The sequence below is a fragment of the Lasioglossum baleicum genome, chromosome 8, assembly GCF_051020765.1.
Source record: "Lasioglossum baleicum chromosome 8, iyLasBale1, whole genome shotgun sequence".
In the NCBI taxonomy this organism is placed as follows: domain Eukaryota; kingdom Metazoa; phylum Arthropoda; class Insecta; order Hymenoptera; family Halictidae; genus Lasioglossum; species Lasioglossum baleicum.
Genome location: NC_134936.1, coordinates 12,340,055 through 12,367,685, shown reverse-complemented (window position 1 = coordinate 12,367,685; position 27,631 = coordinate 12,340,055). Strand labels below are relative to the sequence as shown.

At 41.0% G+C, this 27,631-nt stretch overlaps 2 protein-coding genes across 2 annotated transcripts in view; one reads left to right on the top strand and one right to left on the bottom strand.

Annotated features, from left to right (window-relative positions):
* The window catches only part of LOC143211224 (uncharacterized), a 392,388-nt gene that overhangs the window by 55,516 nt on the left and 309,241 nt on the right, over positions 1–27,631 (top strand). The gene's annotated exons all lie outside the window — the stretch shown is intronic.
* On the bottom strand, positions 2,236–3,555 carry LOC143211140 (uncharacterized). Its single transcript, XM_076428601.1, has one exon. It carries the CDS (start codon positions 3,553–3,555, stop codon positions 2,236–2,238), a length of 1,320 nt encoding a protein of 439 aa, XP_076284716.1.

Genomic DNA, 27,631 nt, shown 5'->3' with positions numbered 1-27,631 from the left:
GCATGATGATTCCGTTGATGTGAATCGCGAATTATGAGTTTAGTAATGTGATGACTTCGAGGTAGAAGTATCGGATGCCGTTGTTCGAACGGTAGCGTGGAATTTTGCAGTCGACCTCCTACGCGCAATATTCCCTGTTCGTCGAGGAATGGAGTTAGCGGTTGTAATTTGCTCGTGTTAGATAGATGACCAGTTTTCAAATCATGTATATCACGAGCGAAAGTGACGGATTGAAGTAATTTTATGATTTGTCTGTTCGCGTGCTGTATCTCTTCAATGGACAATGGCCCGATAGTCCGACGACTCGTTCGGAAACGTAAACAATAAGCGACGATTCGCCTGAGTTTTTGAATACACGAGTATCGCTGAAGGATTTCGTCGGTTTGGATTATCGACCCGACCAAACATGTAACCGTTCGTACTTCCGGTAGCTCATCGCATATGGTGAATCTTGCGGATGGCCACTTCGCTTGTTCCTGAGCAAGCCATTCGGGACCATACCGCCAGAGACGATTGTTGTTAAATTCTGCTGTGGTCATTCCTCGCGAAATGAGATCAGCTGGGTTGTCTGCGGAACGTACATATCGCCACGACTGTATTTCTGTTTTTCGTTGGATTTTGGCCACGCGATTCGCGACGAATGTCTTCAAGGTCGAAGGTTGCTTGCGCAACCAACTTAAAACTATCGTCGAATCGGTCCGGAATACTGATTTATCGATGTTGTGAGTCAACGCACTCCGCACGGTTTGCGATAGCGTGGCTAGCAAGGCGGCGCCGCACAACTCTAAACGAGCTAGGGTTATTTGACTGAGGGGTGCGACACGTGATTTGGCGTTGTAATGATCGCGCTTCTGTGATTGAATCGGTACCGGTCAATAGATCGTCGACATATAAATCTTGTTTGATACGTGCTGCGGCTTCCGGGAAATCGCGTTCTTCGTCGTTTGCTAATTGATGTAAACATCGGATGGCTAGATATGGTGCTGGAGCGAGTCCGAACGTAACGGTTGTCAATTCGTAGGTTTTGATGTCCTCGTTCGGGTCTCGCCATAGTATTCTTTGAAAAGCGCGGTCTTCGGGTCGAACTAGAAATTGGCGATACATTTTCTCGATATCGGCCGTTATCACGTATGCGTGCATTCTGAATCTTAATAAGAGTGAAAAAATATCATCTTGTAGAGTGGGACCGATTCGGAGTGTATCATTTAAGGATATGTTCGTATTTGTCTTAGCGGAACCGTCGAAAACTATGCGGATTTTTGTGATTGAGCTCGTTGGTTTGAAGACGGCATGATGCGGCAGATAAAATCCGGGCGTTTGAATGGTTGTGACTTGCTTCATGTGTCCGAGGACGCGGTATTCGTCTATTACTTCTGTGTATTTTTTTTTAAATTCTGGATCGCGTTCCAGTTTTCGTTCGAGGGCTAAGAACCGATTCAGAGCGCGTGAACGAGACTCCCCGAGTTGGGTTTGCTTTTCGTTGAAAGGTAACGCTACCATATACCGACCGGAATCATCGCGCGTTACGGTGGCCGCGAAATGATTCTCGCAGGCTTGATCCTCGATTGACCGAACTCGCTCGATAGTTCCTTCTTCTATTTCCCAGAACTTCCCTAAATCGAACTGTACGTTTTGGGTAAATGTCTTGCGGCTCGATCGCGACGCTGAAAGGAGATCGCCTCCTATAATCCATCCGAACTGAGTTTTTTGGAGTATGAGATCAACGTTGTTTCGATTTGACAAATTGATTTGTCCGATACTAAGACAGGATAATGTAGGCCCAGTGCCGAGTAGCATATCGATTTTTCCCGGACGATGGAATTCGGGATCGGCTAGACGGAGATTAGTCGGTATACGAATGTCTGTTCTGTCGATCTGATTATCGGGTAATGTTTCTGCTATGCGTGGGATGATGCAAAATGTTAACGTCCTCTGATAATTTGTCAATCTCGATTTTATCGTGGCGGTCATGAGATTGCTAGTAGTCGTGTTGAGTTGGTTCAACGCTTCGATGACGGCGGTTTGTCGAGTAGTTGGTAGTTGTAACCGGTTCGCTAGCTCATCTGTGATAAGATTCGCGTTGGAACAGGTGTCAACCAACGTGCGACACGGAATCAGGTTTCGATCGCGATCCAAAACGTGAATGATCGCGGTTGTTAATAGACCGTTTGTTGTTTTGTTCGACAAAAACGAGTGATTGTTAGACAAGAGCCGGTTCGCGTTTTCGGAGACTAGTCATGTTTCTTTGTCAGGAATCGTCGGTCTCTGTTCTCTATGCAATCTGGTATCGTGTCTCTTACCACAAATGCGACACCGACCCTTTATGCATTTGTCAAGAGTGTGACCTGCTAGTAAACAATTCGAGCATAGATTTGCTGCCGTAGTCGCTGCCCATCGTTCATCGATGGTCATGTTCCCAAATGTAGGACACGCAAATAATTTGTGTGTCGAAGAATTGCAGATCTGGCATGCTTGAACGTTGGTTGTCGTTGTGAATGTTCGTTTATTCGGTCTCGGAGACGCCGATGTTCCTTTCGATATTGTCGCGAACGTTCGTTTCGGGGCTCGCGGTCGAAGATTTGCCGACGGTCGACTAATTTCTGGCAACGCTTTCCTGTATTGTTTCGTATTTGCCGGTGCGGCGCGAAAATTGCCTTGATGTGAAGCATTGCGAAGATGTTTGAACATGTCTGATGCGAGAGGCATGCCGGTATCTACAAGGGTTTGTTCCCAATTTCTGCGCGTTTCGTCGTCCATCCGATTGATAGCGATAACCGTGATTAGATCGCTCGCGATGTTTTCCCAGGATCTACCGAGCGATTGCAACGAGCGGATGTGCGATTGCATATAATTTATCAGGTTATTTATTTCGGCTGGTGAACCGTTGAGCATAGCAGGTGTCTCGAGTAACAATGTGGTATGACGTAGAATGAGCGCGCGTTGATTGTCGTACGTTTCTAATAATTGAGCCCACGCGGCCTTATAATTCTCCTCGCTCATTGTGAACGATTCAATGGCCTCTTCGGCTTGTTCTGTTACCGATAGCCTGAGATAATTGAAACGTTGGATATCGGTGAGTCCTTGGTGACCCTGGATCAAGCTCAAGAATGCGTCCTTGAAAGGCAACCATTTCTCGAGCCGTCCATCGAAACGCGGAAGACGAATTTTGGGTAAATGCACCCCGGTGATGCTGGTAGATGTGGATGGAGCTGGTGAATCAATCGCGGTTCTAGTCGATTGGCTCTGTGCCGTCGGCGATTCATCGAGTATTTGTATCGCGGTGGCTAGCGCATTGTAATACGAATCTCTCACGGCCTTTCGTTCAATTTGTAACTGCTCGAAGTTTTCATGATGACCTAGCTCGTCTTGGGCGTCGTTGAACGCGTCGAATTGTTTCCTGAGTTGTTCTACCCGTTCTCGAAGTATTGTACGCGCGGTCGCGGACTCTTGATATTTCGATAATTCGTTAGAAAAGTCTGTTAGATCCGACTTGAAAACGCGTTGTTTAACCTTGAGGGCGTTAATACGCTGGCTTAACTTGCTCGTGTTTGCCATTTTACGAATGTCTCGATGGGGGTGGCCAATAAACGATCCTGATCGGAAAATTCAAAAACGTGCCTACCTTGAGCTGATACGGTTGATTGCTATCGCTGGCGGTTGCTCAACGTTGTCGGCTGATCGTGGCTGCTCTCTGCGTAAGCTGGTCAACGTTGTCGGTTGATCGTGGACGCAATTCTCTCAATGATTGATGATTTCCACCTTGAATTGTCCTTGCACTCACTGTACACTCACAAGGTCACCGATCCGGCTCGAAGGACCAAATGATTTGTCGCGACCGTCGTGTCCGCGAGTCTATCGTTTGGTTGTCCGCCGAATTAACTTTGGACAACTATTTCAATTTATCGGATCGGATTGGATGGAATGAAGGAAATGTAAAAAATGAAAGAATTGCGTTTCGTCCTAGACTTGCCGGAGGACTCGTCAGTAAGGCTGTGCCGACAAGTCTTGCCTTATACGCGCGCAGATCAAACCGTGTTGATCTGTATTACTTCGCTTGCACGATATCGGTAGCAAGAAGTGTAACGCTCGTACGCGTGCAGATCAAACCGTGTTGATCTGTATTACTTCGCTTGCACGATATCGGTAGCAAGAAGTGTAACGCTCGGTTGGGTGGTTAGTGTCACTCGTTCGAAGGATCGTAACGAACTGAGAGTGAACTCGACTTCCATACAACACGAGTTTTTTGAGAAGCGCCTCGTGGATGAGAGGTTGGCTTTGGAGTAGGGAAAAGAATGAATCGTCTTTTGTTCTAATGGTAAGCAACCTGGTTGGTGCTGTCGATCTTTCGCTTCCAATCAGGACATCGATCACTCTTTACACTTTCTTTCGATTGGTCGATTGGAAAGAAGAGTAGGAGTATGCCCGAGTTGGAGAACGAGAGGTTTTCGATTGTTTATGAACATGCAGCATTTCCATGTGACGGGCCTGCGAGGGCAATGCCATCTCTTGGTTTACGAGAGCAGCAGTGCAGATGAACCGTATACATGCGAATTGTTTACTGTCCGAAATATACGTACACAAATCTTCGATATTAAGAATTGTGTATGGGTCGGCCGATGCACCCTTGGAAGCATGTTGTAAGAATTTAATGGTGTCCCTTTACCGTAGATTTACGAGCTAGCGCGCATCCTTGAAACAAGATGGTCGAGGGTGAACGTGGATACTTGACCGAGATTAACGAACGCGAGGACTCTTTAGACTTTAGACTGTAGATATTTTATGACTGTGCATACAATCGACCCATATCGCGATTGGGTTGTTCCGAAGGTTGCAATACCTGAAGCGAATGCTGACTGTTTTTGGTCAGTTACGGTATATCAAATTATTTAATCTCTAACGGTTTCCTGGGCACGACAATGTTGCAGAACATTCGAGAATCGACTCTCCGTGTCTCTGATGTTTGGGGGGACGAGCGATTGCTAAAAACAAATACCGATCTTGCATCGTCGTGTCGCTGTTATAAGGAAAAACATTGTAAAGGGGGGCTCGATCGTAATGTATTTTCGAGGGAAGACCCGTTAATAAATCGTTCGTTAGAAATCGAATATTTGCGAGGGACAACGATTCTTGAGACGGAACAGATCCATTTTCTTGCATAGCTCCTCCTTCAAGACACGTGTAGACGGTATCACGGATTGTGATACCCAGGGCTATCTGAAATGAAAAAACTCATGATTTTCTTTTCCTAGATAAATTATCTGTCATGTAGCATAGGGATTTAAAAAAAAACCATTTTTGTACAAATGCGAGGAACATGAAAATGGAAATTCAATTTTTACCCAAAAAATCAATATTTAAACGACTGTCATAAACAATTCGGATATCGTATCAAATAAATCCTGTGAACTTTGATCAGACAAGTATTGGGTTGGCAAATAAGTTCGTTCGGTTTTTTACATTGGAATAAATCACAAAAACCGAACGAACTTAGTTGCCAACCCAATACATTAGGAATATTAGATTTTTATCATTTTTGTGTGTGTACTTTTATCATTTTTAAAATTGTATAACAAAAATATGAGACAAGTCATTTCACCTATTTAACCACACGTAAATTACATGATTTAAAGATGATTGTCTAAAGTGTAGGGCCGAGGCTTTATTTTTCATTTCGTGCAGAGAAATCGACACGAATTTTTGGTGTAATGTGTTTTATATGGGCGTTTATCTTTTGAACAATAAACGAATCGAAACATGAACCGAGGACTCGGTATGAAAATGTGGAGGAGGAACGAGAGGGTTGTAGCCACTCGACTCTTTTATATTTTCGACATTCCTCTGCACGGTTTCCTTTTCGTGAAGTATTTCGAAATTCTGTCGGGACGCTGATGGTATTTTCTGTCTTTTGAAATGTTGGCCGTCCTCGTGGAAGGTAGAAGCATCCATCACGTTCTCCAGCGTGCGTCGCATCGTAACGCATATGAATGCAATCCTTTTTACGGCGTTTGCGTCGCGAAACAACGTTGTTGCGCCTCGCCACACATGATTTCGTTTAAATTCCACGAATGTAAAATTCCCGGCGAAATAATACTTTTTTTTTTCAACTCATGAATTTTTCGGTCTCAAATATAGAAATCTTCGGGAGAAATGAACATTTTAAGCACTGCGCGTTTTTATCAATAATCAACGTAATAGTTCCTGAAACGTTCCTATTTAGTTCTATGGAACTTGAGATTGTCATTGTCGAATTTTAAAAATATGATTTTACCTTCGGTCAAATATAATTTAGTACAACGTTCATTAAACATCAATTTCTTTGTATTATTTTGCCATTTTAAGAGAAATAAAGTCGCGGTATTTATTACACAACATTCCGTAACCCAGTCTAATTAGAAAAGTTCTGAAAAGTTATAATTTAGAAAGTTACTCGAATTTCAATGGAGTTTCATTTTATCCTTCAATCAGAAACGGAAATTAAATTTCACGCCAAGTCTTGTTCTTCGAGTTTGTATAAATAAATGCGAATTTGCATAAAGTTCCGCAGTTTAATCATACTCGAGACATAATAAACCCACTATTCTGTACCTAATGAAGACTTGGACGCTTCCGCGAATTAAAACACCGAGGCGGTAAACGGCGTGTAACAAATTAATTTAGAACATTTAACAGCCTCTACATCTGTATACACTGGTGAACTATGAATTAGCATCTCAAATGTAAATGTACCGCAAATTTCAACGCAGTGTAACCACAGAAGTAGATCATAACGGTAATAACGATTCCATTATAACTGTTCATGAACATTTGTAACATACTACCCTGTTAGTTTGTCCCTTAACAAATAAAAATAAAAATCAAGTCCGCGTACATGGAATTTCTCCTAAAAAATTTGTGAATCTTCTTCTTGATATATAAAATTATATATAAAAGTACAAGGTAAAACCATGGAACCTGTCAGCTACAATGTTATCAAACTCCATAAAAAGTTTCGGAAATTGGCATAACGATTATCGCACAAGTTTGATTGTTTTCATAAAAGAGTTGAAAATTGTTTTCTACGTGCGACGAGAACAAAAGCTCTTTTTATCGCTGATTGTTACAAGCGAGCTTATAAAGTTATCATTGGCTGGCCTTCGTGCCGGGAGAATTAAATGGTTCAACTGATGGCTTGTACCTCAATATAAATTCGAAGCGACCGCATATTGTTTTATCACTGCCGACACGCGGACCATAGCCAGATTTATCGTAATTCGAATAAAACGTTAATATTTCTATCGTGTATGGTAACGAGCGAATCGTGATTTAATCACGCGTATTTCATCCTCGTTGTCAGCGCGGAATTTCGTTTCGGTGGGAACGACAATTAAATTATTACACATTACGAGTAATTGGTGCGTCCTTTTAGATCGGATACTCCGATGTGCATTGCGGCCAAATCGGAACGGGCAGTCTCCAAAAAATTAACTAATTTGCTGTGTGGAAGGTGATACAACAACACAGTTTTAATACAACTGTATGCACACACACAGAAATTAATTTAGGTCTGTCGACAGACAGAATGGATGCTGTTGTAAATTCTATGAGGATGTTTTCAGAACAAGCAGAAAAGCACTGTGTATGGTCAGACGACCAAGGAACATAAACAAGAAATTTATCAGACTTCTAATAATTTTGTTAATGTGGAGTGGGGTAAGTCCGCCCTAGTTTTTCCAAAGTTGGACTTTAAACTGACGTATTTTCAGTCTGGTGTGCAAAACTTAACGTTCTTGGTATGAAACTCTTCCCACAGTTGAGGGACAGTTGGCACAGGGCAAGAAAAGAATAATTAACAAGCCTGCTATAAAATGCTTCCTATTGCATGATATTATATTCTTTAGTTTTATAGTTATCCGTTTTTAAACGAACATGTACTTTTATGCTGAAATATGAAAGGGGATACAGTGATATTAAAACAAAGTTTAAAAATGCTTTCGAACCTTGTTTCAAGTGCTACGGGGCAAAAAGAGAATTATTATCAAAACTGCTACAAAATGCTTTCTATTGTATTAAATGTATTGTTTAGTTTTATAGTTACGCATACAGAGTACGGACTTGCCCCGTGTAGTAATATTTACGGGGCAAGATCATCTTAGTGTTTTCCTCAATAAATTAAAAAAAAAATACAATAAAAACGGTTTATTTAATGTAAACCTACATCAATATTTGTTGTACTTACCTAAAATAACAACACAGAATATATTAATAACGTGTAAACTATTGCACGTTCAGGGTAACCTGAACATTGGGCATTGGTTGATTTAAGCGAGGAAAACATTTTTACTCTTGGGCGACATCTATGTAGAATAGTTCATACTAACTTATACTACATTAATAAATACAATCTAGAGAAATTTCGTTCATATTATAATAAAAATAACTAATTAACGGACTTGCCCCGTAGACGGACTTACCCCACTCCACCTTATCTGAAATTTTATAAGTTTTTTGCTTTTCAGTGGAAGACTTCTTTGTCCGAATTTGTACTTTTATTCGATGTAGGTTCTCGTCAAATGGGACAATGTGCACTCTCAACCGACATAAAGCGAATATTGAAAGTAGAAACTGCCTTTGATCGGACAAAAGTGACAGATATGTACGTCCAGTCGCCTATCCATTATACACATTTTTCTGTGAAAAGAGGAAATTATACAGAAAAGGATGTTGAAGATACCTATATTCGCTATTTACATATGAGCTGAAAATTGCGCTAATTGGCAACGAGGTTGGCTCGAATTTATTTCCTGAGCTCGGCCCTCTCTTTGCTTTATATTTATAATAATTACTCGAATTCCGCGAAACAGCCGAGTAACGTAACAAATTTTAAACAGAAGCGAAGGCAAACGCTCATCCCATTAAATATTTACTTGGCATAACGAGCGCTGGTCGCTCGATCCAGAAAATATTAATGCGTTCAACGTTTCGCGTGCATTATGGACCCGTAATCGCTTACGCGATAAAGTTACAACGTTCCCATAATGGAGGAGAACAGCGCTTGTGTTTTCAATGTCGGCCTGTCGCGTCGCTCCCCGGGAGAGAGAATCGGCCTTTGTAAGCCTGTAAATCAACGATATGACCGTGCAGCAAACGAACCGCCGCGGAAATTACATGGAACATTTGCCGAACGTGCGTTCACCATTTCGCTCAGTATTCGTGGAGCACGACCGACGCTTGTGTTTCCCGGTGTGTTTGCCGTTAATCCGACTGATATTTACGAAGCAACGATTATACCGGAGCTCCGCCTCCCCTTTTTATCAAGTTTCACACGATGCCGCGAACGGAATGACGAACGGACGCGTATTATTTACACCTTCCGCGGCGAACGATGTCTTGCATATAGATGCGTCGGCTCACGAAAAAAATGAGTTGTATCTCGGAACAAATGGCAGCAACGGGACGTTTACAAACCGTTTCGCGTTGCTCGTGTTACAACGTTCGTTACCGAGTAGCCCTCCGCAGCCGGAATTTTAACGACGAAACCCGGATCGATTGATTACGGTGTAACTATCTTGCACGGCGCCGAGTCCGCAAAATATTAGGATTTCGCATATGGAGCTCCAGTTTGTTACCGGGGAACAAAAAAAAAACACTTTCCCAGTTGCAGTCGGCTAACGAGGGCGCCGGACTCGTACCACTGTGAGTTCATGAAACTTATTTGTTGGAGTTGATTTTATGTGTTTCATCCAGGAAGTCGTGAAACTTACATTGATATCGTGCCAGACTTCATTTAGTACTGGTTCTTATATTATACTAGCTTTTGCCCGCGGCTTCGCTCGCATAAAAAACTGTTTAATGCCCTCGGAAATTGGTATTGTTTCTCCATAAAAACTTTTAACCCCCCATTCAACCCTATAGAGTTTTAATTTTATGTCATGCCGCCATCTTAGATTTCAAACCCCCTTTCCACCCCCTTAGGGGATCAATTTTTTAAAATGCCGATATAAGTATTTGATTAAGTCCAAGTATGAAGTAAATCCGACCACGAACAAAATATTCCTCATATACAAACGTTGCAACCCCTTTTCACCCCCTTGGGGGTTGAATTTTGAAATATCCTTTCTTATCCCTTGTATAGATCATAAAGGAAACCTCTGTGCAAAATTTCAGCTTTCTAGGTCCAAGGGTTTAGCCTGGGCGTTGATCATTGAATGAGTCAGCACTGCATTTTTATATCTCCATGAGATTAGGTTGACAACTAAATAATATACATGGTGTTTCGTTTATCTGATAATTTAAATATCTTGTGACGCACTGAAGTTACGAGAAAAATTTTTTTACAAAAATTGTTCGAGAATTGTTCCGAAAGTGTTATTCTACGTACACTTTCTTTTTCGATAGAACATGGTACTATAAAAATGTTGGCATTCGGATCGTTATACAAACACTGAATGCAGCAAGAGATTTACCATATCCTGGTCGATGTTGTACAGAGTAAACGGACGACAGCCACAAAGCGAACAATGGCATCGACAGATAAGCCAGGAAGATATGCTCGACTGGTAAATACGGAATACTACATGGCCGAGGTTGGTCGATCGGAAATGTAACGACTCAGCACGAGATTTCACGAAAACGACGGTATCCACTTCGAGACACAGGATCCAATGTATAACCGTTTCGTAAATTTTCTTCGGTACTCGAGTCGGTACTCGAGTCGGTCCACTGACAGATCGCTTACGAAGCCTTCCACCGCGATAGATAACCAGATCAAAAACCCGTCGGCACAAACGGTAGAACGTGGAAAGGTGACATGTAGTAAATATTTCACCCTTATCTGATATAGAATTTCAATTTCTCACCGAGTTCCATGAAGCCGCACAAAAACAAAAGTCGTGGCTCGTTTTTCATCGGCGGCGCCGGCAAGTCTCCTTTTTTCCGTTTCGGAAAAAAATCATTTATAACGCGTTTTTTTTTGGAACGACCGTGGGGAAATATATAGCCAGTGAGCAGATAAAATTTGTTCCGGATCGGGGGGAAAAAAAGAGTTTGGAAAACAGTGCGAGCACGCAGCCGAACGGGTTTTCCCATCAGTTTTGCCTTAACGGATCAATTATTTGTCGAAGTCTGCGGGATAGTGTATCGACGCGATATCGTCGTCGGATCTGTTTGTCGGGAACTGCATTAAGATCGCAATCGAGCTCCATCCGTTATTTTCCATTCTTGAAAGCGCACCTGCACTCGGCGATAACGTGCATTTTCGCGATTTTCCGCGCAGGTGGAAAAACCTGACCACCGTTACACACTTTCCAAGTCTCCCTGAGGCATCGGTTTATTATTTCCCGTTGGTTTTTCCGCTCTGCAGATTTTCATCCCCTTGACCGACGCGCATCCCTTTATTTCATTAAAATTCAGCAGTCAGGAGGCTTCGAAAATACCGGTTCTATTATCGTACACGCGCGAAACCTGACGTAGACCGGCATGAAAATTCAGTCGACCGTGAAGCGTTATACGAAGGAATCTCGAAAAATGCGCGTGTGTACTCACGGGCAAATAAAATGTATTATGCATTGTGACGCGCCAGCGTTAGTAGACTAGGTCAGTGCAAAGGAGAATAGACCTGTCAGTAGTTGGACAAACGAAGTCAGAGTTATTGTATCGATGCAAGCCAGAAGTATCTTGTTTGGGAGCCGACAGAACCGGGTCGGGCGAGTAGAATAAGGCGGGCGAGAGTCGGACACTTCGAGGAAAATAATGAAGGGCTACGAATTCCTGACACGGCAGAAAAGAAGTGAATATACACGAATATAAATAAATCGTTTACAATTTTTCGTGCCTTCTTCCCACAGGAAAGTTAAATAATTCCGGGAACGACACGTGTAATTTACATTGAAAATAAATGTTGCCTCTTGAACAGTGGGAAGTTGAAGTTGTTGCAGGACGCAGGAGACCGAGAAGCACGAGAATGAAAATACTTTTTGATATATCGTGAAAGTTCTATTCGCAAAACAAAAGATGCATACCAAAATGAGCGCAGTGTTGCATTGTGCACTGTACGAATCGCTGTAATGAAATTTACGTTAAAATTATTACACTTTCCTACATTTGCATGCATTGTTCTTGCTTCTACTGTTTCTTCATGTTTGTAACTTTCGTGCATATCTTTCATTCGTCAATTTTGTATTTTCATTGGAAGTGTGGCTAGGGTCGCGAAGGACCCCGGTGTGTTTTTAGGGGATGTAATGGACCAGGGAGCTTCGTTCTCCCTACAGGCATCTCAAGCACTCTCAGGAGGCATAGTATATGGAAGGATAACTATAAGCGAGGTACGATGTAACGTACACGTTCCAGTCCGCCGTAGATACCGCGACGACGTGTAAACGCGTCCCCCAAGTGCTTCCCGCCTTTGTCGCTGTCACCCGTCTATAACTTACTCGCCTTCCGCCCTTCCTGTTTTTCAACCTGCGAGTAACTACCCGCGGCGAACACGTACCACCATTGTTGTGGCACGGTATCGTAAACAACGGTTCGCTTTACACTCCGCTATGCCACCGGGCCCCGAGGTGAAACGTGCCCTGGGATGAGAAACTGGAAAGAAAGTTGTCGAGGCTTGGTCTCCTGGGGGACGTTTCGTCTCATCGATTTTTTTTTATCACCGAGCATCGATAAAGAAGCCGGTTTCCATTTGGACGATGCCGCCGAATACAAATCGTCGAAAGACACTCCAGAGATTTTTGCTTCCTTGTTGAAGCAGCACGATGATTTCGAAAACATTATTCTAGACATATTCCGAGACAATGTACAAGGATCCTGGCTTTTTAAAATTAACTTTTTGGTGACTGATACAATTTAGATACATGTAGTAGAACATACAAGTCTATTCTGCAGGAATAAGTTTGTCGAAATCGCATGGAAATCGATTTTTTTGCTTGTCTGACCATGTGCTGACCTATTCTACTTAATTTTACTTAATCTGCTAAGCAGAGACTTTTCATTATATTAAATAGTTTCTACTGTCGTTATTAATTTACTACCACTACCACATTCATTTACTACCATCTTTTAATAAAAATAACAGGAATAAACTAATTAGAAGATGTTGTTAGAAACGTTGTTAAAAATTCGAACTGTTGAAAACATTATTCTGGACATATTCCGAAACAATGCGCAAGGATCCTGGCTTTAAAATTAACTTTTTGGTGACTGATACAATTTAGATACATGTAGCAGAACATACAAGTCTATTCTACAGGAATAAGTTAGTCGAAATCGCATGGAAATAGATTTTTGTGCTTGTCTGACCATATGCTGACCTATTCTACTTAATTTTACTTAATCTGCTAAGCAGAGACTTCTCATTATATTATATAGTTTCTACTGTCGCTATTAATTTACTACCACTACCACATTCATTTACTATTATCATTCATGAAATAAGAAATGTCTTTTAATAAAAATAACAGCAACAGAAAAGTTGTTAAAAATTCGAACTGTTGCACTGTTGCTTCCGACTACCAGCTGACAGATCTACTTGCGAGAAAAATTCCTGCAGCACTTTCACGAACAAAGAGTGATCGCATTTCATTTTTTAGTCACGGTACGTTGCCTATTTGTCTTGATAGTAATTGTTACCATTGAGCTTTTTGCAGATCACCATATGAAAACAAACTGTTTTATTTTCCCGAGCAGTAAAAGATTAGCAACTTCCTTATCCGAATATTATTCGTCAAACATTTACCAGGCTCACAATAGTCCCATAAATAGTCCGTATCTACCATGAAAGAGTATCGACCGGACATTAACATATCAAGATTATCTTAGAATCGCTGAATTCGGTCAAAGTCGCCCACTTTGGTAGATCGTGAGACCGTATACATGTCGGCGCAGTGTGTATCGTGACAGAGTTATGAGTGAACAGAAAGCTGTTCCCTAACTTCGATCCCAGTCTCGAACTTCGACCCGGTTCGTCGTTTATTACTTGCCTCTTCTTCCCGGAAATTGCAGCTTGAACGCCTTCGGGAACAATTGTCGTCTATCCTATCACGTGTTGCCATAAATATCGCCGACGTAATGAAATGAATACGTGCAACGTCCTTGGAAATAAACCCTCGCGTCATCGAACAGAAAGCTTTCCTAATCGAAAAAATCCCTTCGTCATCGGTTTTCGTCAAAAACTCATCTGAATAGTCTGACTGGGGTCTCGTGCAATGTGTATTGACATACAGTCGGCCAGAAAAATATTGGGACACTCTTAAAAAAACGATAACTTTTTTAATATTGGACCATGCGATTTGAACTTTTTTGGAAAGCAAGAGCAACTAGGTTACTACAGGATGTGAAAAGAAATTTTTTCAAAAATTACAATAGACCGGAATTGTAGAAAAAAAATTAAAACTTGCATATTCAACTTTTTTATGTGGGTCTATATTGAAAATTTAAAAAGTAAAGTTTGTGGATAAACAGAAAAAAATAACAGGCATCGAAAGATGATAGATTTATTGCAGTTACGAAAATCGTGAAAAATTGCAATTTTCACCATCTTTAAACGTTTTGTAGCTCATTGCAAATGTCGACCGATTTTTACGAAATTTTCAAAATGTGTTTAATTGACACAGATCTACAGAACGTATTTTTTAAATTTTCAATATTTTTGTGACCAACTGTATATCTCTGTCGATTGCAAAAACCAAGCCACATTTCATATTAATATTCATATAATAATCTTTCCTAGTTTACGTACAATATTAGTATCTTACAATTAAAATTACTAAAACATTCAGAGGTTTGGTAGACTTTGTATACAAATTCCTCTTTAAATAATTATATCAGATGGTACGTGTGAAAATTATATTTAAATTTTATTCTTTCAGGGATCAAAGTACGAACCATTACACTTTATTACATAATTTAATAGCCAACTCGTCTCATAACTTCATATATTAAATCAAATGGATTATGAAATGTTTAATAGCTGTATTTGAATTTATTAGATGAAGCAATTTGTAATGAGTTACACTTAGAGGCATGAAAGGTTTAAGGAACCCTTTTCCAGTAGCTGAAATTTTTCAAAGGCGCCAGTCGATTAAAAATCGATAGATTCTATCAACCGGAAGTCGGTGGCGATTGTCGCTTGCTCATTAGACGTCGCAAACCTAACCGAACGCCATTTAATTCGCGGCAATTCCTTTCAACAACGGATTTCCTTGCGGCCCTTCCGCTTTCGCGAATCCCCCATTGCACGGAACTGGGTCATCCTAGGGAAACCCGGCGCGTGTAATTTTGCACATTAATTGCATGCGGGGAGCGAAACGTTCCCACTGCCACGGCAACGCCGCCGCTGAATGTGGAAAAAAGTTCTTCCGAAGGAAAGTTCCGCGTCTATGCAGTTACTTATTAGCAAACTGATAATTAAGAGTACACAGCATTAACCAGGAAACATCTCGGTATTAATATTCGCCCGAGACCCTCCGTCGGAATTTCCCTGATGCACAAAGGATGATATTAAAAGACACTGGGGCGTGTTAAATTGTCCGGGTTCAATAATTTAAAAAGTTCCTGCCTGGAACTTCCTCTGTCGGCTATATTGGACTGGAAATGCCAGCTTTGAACGCTACAAATTTAAAGGAATTTTTACACATTCCACCTTCAGTCTGTCATCTACGAAAATTGATTTTTGTGCAGAACAATCCTTTCACACATTGTCGCTCCCTAAACAATAAAAATTTTCGTTGCTGCAATTTTTTCATATTTTTAATGAATTCAGTTAGAGAATGTATAATGTGTGTTTTCCAACACGTAGCACGGACAATGATAAATTCTCAAATAATCTGTCACGAACACAGGTCGTCAGGAACTCGTCATTCATCCCGCTGTCACCATGAATGAATCTATTTTAACAGCCTCGTAGTCATCGTATTATGAATATTTCGAAACCGATTAACTTCCACCGGTGAGTGGATTAAGTTCGTTTTGTTCGACGTTATGCATTCTATTAACTTCCGCAAGTTCGCGCCCGCAATTCCGGAGAACACTACGTGTGACCGGCCGCTGCATCAGTAAATTAATTAAAAGCCGATAACTAAAACCAACTTGCCGGGGTGAGGGAACCGCAACATCCTCGTTACCGGTTGCAAATTGCATACCCCAAGGATCATTGCTTCCCTCAAGACCACTAAGAAATACCGTCAACGATCATTCCATGCCGGTGGTTTCGCAGAACTCTACACTTCCTACAATTAGTCGCAACACGACAGTCTGATTGTTCCAAAAATTGCTACGTAAGCCAATTTTATTATTTTAAAAAGTAAATTATCTATTGCACAAGTATGTTTCAAATACTCAGATATTTCAAGCTTTTCTCTCGGGAATGAAGAAAAATCTGACCACGGTAATTTCCCGTCACGTAAAAGTGAGATAAATTCGTTTAAAGCAATATTTCATCGCAATTATTAATTTATAATGTCGTTTACCGTGCGACGGAATCATAAATTTCAGACCCCGTGTCGTATCAGAGAAATGTGACTTATGGTCGGTATTTTTGTAGGTGCCTATTCTTTTCGACTGTCATTTGTCTGGCATCAATTGTAATTTATGCAAAGCTGGCCTGGCGGGGGCAGTTTTTCATTGCAGAAAAGAAAGTATAATAGCCATTCTATTATAAGGTGATTTTCAAACTGTTACCACAAAGTAATGGATTGTTAAGATGTTGCAGAAATTGAAATAGTAGATCGTGGAAAGTGCATTATAAGATATTTGACCTTCTTCCGTATTTTGGTATAAAAAATATAATATTCCATTTAAAAAAACAAAGTCGACCTTCAAATCTCTGAAACGCTTGCACCTTTAAAAAAATAAAAAAATTACACTACATAATGTACCCATTCAGACCACGAAACTTCTGTATACAAAACCCTGACCACCCTGTATTTATATTTATTATATTTAATATATTCATTCTATTTTATATATTTATAATTATATTAAATGTGTTTTATACGTCCTAAATGGCAAAAGTTAGTTTCAAAAATAAATTGGTGTCCTCCAAAAAACTGGAGGAGAAAATTAAATTTAAATTTTCGACGAATTAGGTGAACTGTTGCTTTGAATAACCATTTGAGAAAACGTTAGCTCTACGGGAATCCAGAGCATTCCACTGTTTCGGTATCGCAGAGTGCACCTGAATATAGCATCGCAGGGTGCATTCACTGCTTGAATGCGAACCAGCAGTATAAACGTTGCCTATGGAAGATGCTTGTTGGACGGTAAGATGCAAGCAAATGGTGCATACGCATCTATAAGGATAGGAGCAGGAACCAACCGTCGAACTATTTCCCGGTTGATACTAACGTGCTTTTCTTTTATAGCAACCGTGGAAACCTTCCACCCGGAAGGTTCTCTCTCGAATTTTCTTGCAAATGCACTCGCCGACGTCAGCGGCCACTTTGTATATATTCAGCCGCGCGAAATCGGGCAACTATTGTCTGAAAAGATATCAGCCCCCAAGATTAACTGTGCAACTCGTAACAGGTACCGATACTTGTCGATACCTCCAGAGCCTTACATCCCTACAGCCCCAGGGAAGAAACCTCAAGAACGGCGACAGGGCTGCTGCTCCAATAAACACGGAAAGTAGCAACCGATACCTTGCCAGCATTGTACTTCCTTTGTTTTGTATTTTTCTTTCTTGTTCGACACACCGATAAATTGCTGATCCTTCTCTTGAAACGAGAATCTTATGGAGAAACTGTTCTGGAGATGGTCCAAAAGATCCGTGAAAAATTACTGTCTGACCACTGACTGGCCTTTTCTACTTACATCCACTCGTATACAAGAAATATTGCACGTTGTGCAATTGTTCGAATGAATGCAGTCTCACAATGGTAGATTACGGATTTTTATGTAGATTTCTATTTTCTTAGATTGTGTATATCATGTTTACATCTTATTTATATTTTTATTACTTCGTTTTATATTTTCTTCGCCGCTCTAGTCTGAACGCGATTAATTTTCATGATTTACGCATTGCACTATTCCCAAAACAATGTCTCTGTAAGTTTCACATGTAACAAATAATGTAATCAACTTCTCATTACATGAAACAGGAAGTAAAACTCAAAACAATGCAAGGATAACGCTCAGAAGTTACTGATTGCTATAGTTTTTGCTCATTATAACCGTAGCTTTATCCAATATCTAGTCAAATAATTACACCACACGTGTTTCTTACGTGCAAGTAGAAAAGGTCGGTTACTGGTCAGACAACGGAAGCCTCAGTTTGTATACTCGTACATAAATTAATCTTTTGAACAATTAACTTTATAATTAGGGTAAACCGTACAATGATTAGCACCCTAAGGCAAAAACGTAGTAAAAATCTTTTTATCTTTTTTTGAAATGTTTTAGCGAGCTTAACTTGCTATTATTATATGCTAATAGAGATTTTTCAGCAAAATCAAACAGTTTTACGAGACATAAATCTTTTATGTAAAATATATTCAGTCAATCGTAAGACAAATAGTACAGTCATTTGCTAACAGTCATATGTGGAACTCTGTTATGAAAACTTACAACCACGCTTTGAATTATTGGGTTGACAAGAAAGTAATTTGTAGTATTTTAATGTGAATTAAACCGAATTTCTTTATTCAAGCGATGAACTTTAATCAATGAAATACTTTCTCATTTATTCTTTTTGGCAAAAGATCATCGAACAAAAGGGAAAATATCTTATTCATTAAAGCTCATAGCTTGAACAAAAAATGGGGCTCTATTTCACTTTAAAATACCGTAATTACTTTCTTGCCAATCCAATATAAATAAGAAGCAAGAAAAAAATCATTTTCTATACCAGGAATTCTTAATATTTTCCCAATAATAATATGTGCCAGCATTAGTACAGTTTACCCAATGCATGTTTATGAAGAGATTTGATCTGAAAACACAATTGAACCACATATTGTTCATATAATTCTGAGTAGTGTAGGAACGACAAAATGAGGGAATGTAAAATGGAAGGAATATTCTTTGTACATAAATTCTGATTCAAATATGTTAGGCGATTTAACTCGTAATCATCTTAAAACATCAAAAATTTTCGATAACTACACAATACAGGGCCCTCGAACGAGGCAACCGCGTCCAGAACTAGAAATGTTTGCATAAATATCGGCTATCGAGGATGTTCTATCGGAGGATGCATCGACGCGCATCTCGCGGAAGAAAGATAGGTACGTCTGCGAGCGATAACAGAAGAGCGGCGTTTGCATCGTGCTACGAGCCGTTTGCTCGCCGTTCTTTCATGCTCTCCGCGGATTTCAATAATCCCTTCCCGCGATTCCAACCCTCACTTGATTCGACGTAACCGGCGCCGGAACGAGGTCGTTCCGTCACCCCGATAAAACCAGGTTAACGTGCGGATAGGCGCGAGCGGAAATTCTAATCGGTTCATTGCAACGGGATGCAACTCGATGCACCTCGGTCTGCCAACGTCTCGTCATCGAGTCACGCGGTAGTTAGCATTCACGTCACCGTCTGGCGTGAATATCAAATTTTATCCGTCGAACGATAATTGCGATAATAAGGACGGGACGCGCGAATTCCGATCTCGGCGAGACGCTTCGAAGACCGGGGTTTAATTACGTGAAATCGATCGGCTGCTAATTAGTCGGCGCGACGCGATACGACTCGTTTCACCGCGAGTGGCGCGCTCTGACGACGGAAAGGAAATTGCAAGGACGATTGTTCGCTTGAACTGCGACGACGCCGGCTCCCAGGTGTCTCTCGGATAATAATCATTGTCCTTGATATTGTAAAATGCTTTGACGTGAATTACGGAGAGATCTTCTTCCCTTGCGCTTCTCTGCCCTTTCCTTGTATTTTGACGAGCCACACTCGTGATGAAGGTTTTCAGCAAAGAATGATAATTATTTTTCTCGGCGCACAGGTTCGATCAATTTCTACACTAAATGAATATAGCTTGAGGGGCATGAAACGTTATAGTCCGGGTTCGAACCAAATAACGCTTCCGATTCGGGTTTGAATCAGCAAGATGCCAAATGCTATTTTATTGGAGGAAAACAAAGGTGGAGTGTTTCGTGCCAGGCCCGCTAGAGGACTCATCAGTAAGGCTATCTAGCGGACCCTGCCTTAGACAACAAATGTCATGAGGAAAGTTCTTAATATACTAATTGGTGTCAGTTTAGTAACTTGTGAGAAAGTCTTGTTCAACCGCTTGTCCGTCTTGCGGACGTTTGTGTAAATATTGATTTAGTGTAGAAATTGATCCAACCTGTGCGCCGAGAAAAATAATTACCATTCTTTCAAAATAGTGCGATCGCGAAAAATACCTCCTTTGTTTTCAGCAAAGTCTAACAAATATGAATGTTACGCGTTTCATTTCAGATGAAATAAAACTTGTTTGTTTGTAATAAAACATAATGATCGGTGTGTGTTGTGATATAAATATTCGAAAATTAGTTAGACAGTACATTTGTGAAATCGTCGGCCAGCGGCATAGCCGGTTGTCTAATTAAGGTGAAAAGTTAGCTTGGTTCTTCGATGCTTTTCAGCGTACGTACCACCCACTTCGCGATATACTGGCTGCCTCTAATGAATGTCGAAAGCCTGACGGGGCGACCCACTTGTTAAATAATCAGCCGGCACATCGTTTTCGAGAAATCGTATTAGCGCTCGACGGCCTCCGTGTCTGGCCTAGATTTGCTTCTTTCCCTGTCACAAAGGAAGTGCCTCTCTCTTTCTCTCCGAGACGTATTCTCCGATAAGTATAGTCCCCCGATCGACTACTGGAAAGCCAGACACAGACGCCTGTATTACTCTACATGCAACGGGAGAACCGAATCGGCAGGGGGAATTCGTATCGGCCGAAGACACACGGGCTCAGTTAAAAACTGAACGGTGAATATCCAGAGTCGGCTCCCGACACCGTTCCTTGGATGATTTGTAGGGACTGTATTCAATGAACAGGGATAAGAGGAGATACGGCACTGAATGAGCCATATATCGTCCCGAACATTTTCCGAGTGTCATTTCAGGCTGAACAAAAAATTGTTGCCATTAAATCCGCCAGTGGATCGCGTCGACGGAGCTTTAGAATTTCAACGTGCCCGAGATAACTGTTACTGCAAAGATATTGTGCGCGTTACCTTAAATTGTGACGCTGTCCTTCTGATATTCTATTCCTTGTACCGAAGGTGTGTCACTTACTTTTTTTAACTCGTCATCTCTTTTCGTGGCATCTTCCATTCCATTTTCCGGGACACGTCTCGTTAACCATCTGCAAGATACGTGACTTTTAGTATTTCTTTTTAATTTGTTTCAATTCTACACTTGAAAATTGTATTTCGGAGCGTATGTTAATTTTGCACTCCTCGTGACTGTAACATTACAGAATTATATTTTTAAGCTGCGCCACACAGGGTAAGTGTTACATAAAATCGAGGAATATCCACAGCAGCACTTTCCGAGAGTAATGGTGGCAGGGTATAAATATTTAAGGGACGTTCAGGCTGCATTATTTATTCGTTACAACATTTGTCCGGGAGAATCCCATCGGATAGAAGCGTGTAACACTATTCCGGGGATTTATGACGCTTTCGATACGCCCTACGTCGTGCCATAAACGTCGATATGATCACGCCGAACGAAAAACAGGGAAGATAATCTCGAACAAGACACGCCGTCGCGTTTAAGCCGGAGATAGGGTGTCCAGTTTTCAACAAAACAACGTGTCGTTCGTTACGTCCTGTTAACTAACAAAATGTCGATGTGTTTCTAGATAACGACGATCGTGTATGCCGCTGGTATCGATTTCAATATTCACAATCAACAAACAACAGGAGAAACGATTGTTACGTTCCTGTGAATAATTGAAAAAGATCAAGCGCTCGTCTTTCCATTGTGTTGGATCCTGTACACGTGCATGTTTGAAATTCGTGCTCTCAAATGAGACAACCTGATGCGTTTCGTGGCATTGTTTCCCCACACAATGGCGCAATTTTATTCCGACAGACAACACGCCGTAAGCTCTCCGCGTTCAATTTATATCACGAACATCTGTAATTTCCATGAACAAAGGTCGAGGGAAACGTCTATGGTAAGTTCACAGCGATTCCAAAATGTTCTACATCCCTTACGAATTTTGCCGGACTGCACACTGATTTGTACTACTTTGACAGCAAGCTTATACGTAGGAATATTTCATCTAGCTCTCCCAGTGGAAATTTGCTAATTAGAAAACTGAATTTTCGTGACTCTGTGGGTCTATACAGACCGCCATAACCGAGCAATTTTATTTTCACAACTTTTTCACCCACCGGGGCGCTAACTTCCCATAAATATTAAAGCCTGCCACGCTTTCTCCTGCATATTTCAAAAGCTTTAGTGGATATGAAAATTGTCAGAGTGAAAATTTAATGGAGCCTCATGCTCCATGAAGCTGTACGGTGGGACTATAAAAAGCTCATCGTTTTGAAAAAACGCACAGCTCCACCGTCAATTAAAACAGATTTTATAGGCGTGCTTTATGAGCGGATTTTACACAGCTTAAGAACACATTAAATTTTCGTCGGAAACAGTGTTTTATGTTACAGGTCTCAAGATATACGGGGAGATAGTAAAACAAGCGTTAACGTCTGAAGAATGTTTTCATCTAGAAGTACCAAGGGCTGTATAAACAATATTGTTCAGCCCTTTCGCCGAGACTATAACAAAAACCTGCAGGGTTTCCATAAAGTCGACTATAACTAATTGTTCCTTCCGAACAGAGTTACACTAGTCGATAACTTTTGCAATTACGCTAAGAAACCCGTGAAACCTTTTGCGTGACGATTTCAAAATCAATAATAAAAGCTGCTGCAGCCCGTTAAAAAATTGAGAACGCAGTGAGTTCTCATCCACACTGTTGCAACGCATGACGCAGATACATTTGGGAGTTGTTTATGGGAGAGCAAAAAAATGATCGCCCATTGTGCCCGTAAAACTGTAGTACCGGAAATCCCCCACCTTTATCGAAGTTCGCTCGTTAGTTCGATTTACTATGGACCGCGCTACTTCACAGCTGTCTGACCATAGATCGATTCATTCTACTAGTCGCATGCGTATTTCCCAGGGAAGAATGTTTATAGACCGTTGGTTCCGATAGAAGCGTTGCTACATGATAAATCTAGCCCGCGGGGATCCATTAAACGTCGGCTCGGTCGAAGTTACCGGAAGATTACTTTGCTCGTCGAAAAACAAAAAAAAAGAAATAATGTACCCAAAAAGCTGTTTCTTGAAAAGAACAACTTGGCCTCGGCCTTATTACCAGCCACCGCTACGGGAAATAAATAAACAGAGAATGAATAAATAAAGCAGCCAATTAAGCGCTTTACACTCCGACAATTTATTGATGAGTCGTGTTTGCCCGTTACAGTTACGTTGCGTTCGTTAATTGTTGCGTCTCGCTTTTACACACAGTTTTACATGCGCTCTAATTATACTTCAATTAAGCTCTGTTATTTCATCGGGCCCCCTTTTCCCCAACGTTGCACGCTCTTTTCAGGAACTGTTAGAAGAGTCGACGACGAAATTGAAACGTCACTGTCCTGATGTTTATTTCCACAGTAGGCGAAAAAAAAAAAAATAAATAGGAAAACTGCGAAGAACGAGTGCGCGACATTTCCCGTACATACCGGTAATGAAACGTGAGTGGCTCATTAATTCTAAATTAAAAATTCCTTTCAGGCTCGACCCCCGGTCCCGTTAACTATATTTTCCGCGGTTGCCCCGACCAGTTGGCTTTTAACCTGCTCCACTGACAGACCGTGTGCCGCCGACCTTACGTATGTAGTGGCAACAGGAAAAAAATTCGAACAGCCTTTGGCGAATCTCTCGTTCCCATACATACTCGAAACTTGAGGATCCGGGTACCTTTGATGAACTACACGTCGCACTTCCACCGGAAGTCCCTGTTAGCGAACGCCTGTTTCCGAAGTTTCGTGCTGCCTGATAATGAAGCAACAAGGCCGATCCTCTTTGCAGTTTGATCTTTTTATCAACGAGGAATTCGACGAGATTTCCTACCCGAGTGTGCTGCTTCTACTTTGGAGTTTTGGGGAATAGGATCAAGAAAATTTATGAGACATCGCGTCTGCTGTAGAATCTGATAAATTGATGGGTTTTAGAACAACCGAGCTCACGTGGAAGTGGCTCTTTATTCTACAATAAGTGCTATCACGTTACAATGTAAATAGGGTATGGTTGAATTTTGAATTTTGAACGAACTACGGCGACAACAGAACATACAACGGCAACCAAATATACATCTGAGTCAACCAAGTTGCTTTACGTATTATTGTCTGCCATAAACCAGCCTCGTTATAAATCCTGTCATCAAGTAAGTTTATTTCAATTTTCTGCATATGTTTGGTAGTTAATCTTGCAAGTAAATTACTGATAAAATTATGTTCCTTATTAAATATAAATTCAGTAGAATTTACATAATCGTTTTGTCGAAACGAAATCGTATTAATTTTATTCAGTCAGGTTATGTTTACTTTTTACGTGAAAGCATATAGATTTTATAATTTCGTTATGATAAATAACAACAATATTAACACAAGTTTTGAATAACACATTTAATTTCTATTTATTTGATAAATCCTAAGTTTTATACGGTTTTTTTCTAAAGGGGTACGACTTGAGCAACCTTACCCTTTGTGATTGATTGTTTTACGTCGCTTCTTCAACTGCTATGGTTATTAAGCGACGGAACCTACAGTTTAAGGTGGCTTCCAAACCACACCTGCAACCTTACCCTAATAGTATGATACCTGGATATTTTCATATCTAAAATCAGTCCATAAAATTTTTGTTGGAAATAGAATCTTGTTCGTTGACTAATGGCTGATTTTTTCTACTTACGCGACAAAAGACACGGCACATTAGTGAAGGTGAGAGAAGATATTGCTGTTTGTGCAAGTATCGCACTAAATGTAACTTATAGTCCACCTTGTCTGACCACTGACATTCTTATACTACTTCCACGACTGAACTTTGTTCTCAATCTTCCCTTGACTATCTAAAGTGAGCTAAATCTTTCGATTTTCATTTTGATCGATGATCATCCTGATAAAACATTTCTCTTCCGTATCTTCTGAGGTTATATCAATTTATTACGATACTAGGTTCAGGATTGATGTGGACTTACCTAGTCAGAACATGTAAATCACACTGCCCTCGTTCACATAATGCTGCTGATAAAGACGAACGCACGCAATCACGAAGGATTGAAAGTCAAGCATCGGAAAATATAATACAAGACGCGGCCCTTAGGGTGGATCGTGAATGCGCATCGATCACGATGAAAAAATGAATGGTAGTTTGGGTACAGGGTTCGGCACTTAGATCAACGCTGTCAAAACCGTCGCTGATGCATCGACTCGATCCGCGAAGCATGTAGAACAATGTACCGGTAATGCACCCAGCCTCTTACAGGAACGTAGTAGCTGCATATTGTACGCAATGCCATAAGCTTCTGTCATAATTCGAACAGGCAAGGGACGACGGAATTATTAGCAGTATCAGGATTCCAGTGATATCGATCAAATCGTAGAATTACGGTTGACACGCCTGTAAATTTATGGTTGTCCTCCCACGATTTAGCTGCCTCAGCTTCGGAACTGTCTTCCGACAATTTAAACAAATCGATTAGCCAAATATATCGCAAAACAATTCGCGTGCCACGCGTTCGTTTCTATAATATACGACCTGGACCCATCGCGCTGTAACGACAAGACCATAAAACAGCGTTGAGCCGATGCGATAATATTTATATAACACAGTTGGACAGTGTTCAGGAGAAAGCGAATATTTCATGGCCATGCAAATTCCCACGTCATGCTACGAAGCTGCGGAGATAAATTTTGTGAACAACGCACAGAAACCTAATTCTGATCAAACTTAGGCTTGCTCATGAAAAAGAAATCGCTTTGTATACAGGATGAGCCACCTAACGTTATCACCACAAATATCTTTGTTGCATTCAAAGATACATTAAATGTCTTGAGGACAAAGTTGAATGGTAAAATGGGGCTTGTATGATACCAAAAAAAATTTTGTGACTATGTAATGTTTTTTAGAGATATCAAAAGGTCACCTTCATGTGTTTTAAAATGGAAACACCCTTTTTTCAACATCTTCAGTGATAGTCCCTTTCATATAAACAAACATTTTTTTTGGTGTCGTATGAGCCCCATTTCACCAATCAACATTGTCCTCAAGACATTTAATGTATCTTTGAATACAACCGAGATATCTGAGGTGATAACGTTAGGTGACTCACCCTGTATAATTTACAGATACTGTTGCATATCTTCTTTGACAAGTGGCTGCCTCGTTCGACTTAAATATCGATGATCGTCTGACAGAAGACTGACTTTTCCACTAGGGCGATAGAAAAGACTATATTTTACAAAACAGTGGGAGGGAACATTTTTCTAATTTAGCGTTGCCTATCTAGAGTTCTGACGTCCATTTCGCAACAGTGCTCGAGTTGTTTCAGGTAGAATGTTTTTTCTATAATCTGGCTGTTGTCGGAGGGACGCGCAAAAGCGTGTTCGAGCATTCCGCGCAGCGATATAAATTGACAATAGCAGTTGTTGCCTTCGTGCATCGCCGGGGGCGAGGATGGGAAAGAAAATAACACGGTGGGGTAGAAAATGATCGTGAGATTATACTCTTTGCCGTCTAGCCGATCGAAAACCGGATGCACCTCCGTCGGAGGTCCTCCGATATACCGATCGGTTATTACGATGCAAATATTGTCTCGAGTTTCAATTGAACCGGGATCGCCTGAATTATTCAATATCACGGCGCATGTAAATTCTGATATCGCGGTAATAGGTGGTCCCGTGGAACTATGAGAGCAGGTTTCGAAAGCTGCACGGGTTCGGGAATCTATTTCTTCGCGAACAAAGGGCACCGGCTGTGCGTCAGCTGCGACTCCTCTTTGATATCGTACTTATTTATCCCCGGTATGTTCCTGCGTGGATGGTTTCTATGAAGATCCCATTCCTTTGTTGGGATCCCGGTCCCGATAGTATACAATCGAAATAATTGTCCTCGTCGCGGCGCGCGGAAAGATGCAAGAAAAATATGAATCCGTCAAGTTTTCCCTCGCGGTGAACAGAGACGTTCACTGCACGTTGGAACGCTATCCGTCGACAGGAGTGGAGGACAAGATCTATTCATGGCCATCCATAGTGTAGGTAAAAAGAGGGCAAATAAAGCAGCCCATTAGAGGAGTCGCTATTGCGCCGCTGAAAGGGAGTGGAGCTCTATCCGAGATTTAGGGGATGCTGGAAGAGCTAACTGCTTGCTCTATCTTCACTTCCGAGGAAATCCCTTTTGGGCGATGGATCACTTTGACTCCCTTAAACTTTGGTGATCAATTTTATGTTCGATGTCTCACTCGCGTACATTTCGAACTCGTATTAGTCATTAAACTATAGATTTAAAATTTTTGCGTTATTAATGTTCTCGCAATCTATTTAATCCCCGTGTTCGGTAATTGCAGTAGAAAATGTGGTTTGCGTAGAGATGCATGGTAGACAGATACTGTAGAATTTATCCAGGTTAATGTTAAAATACTGCCACTATTAGT

Bases quoted from the DNA above. Each gene is read 5' to 3' on its own strand.
- LOC143211140 (XM_076428601.1), bottom strand. From the start codon at position 3,555: ATGGCAAACACGAGCAAGTTAAGCCAGCGTATTAACGCCCTCAAGGTT.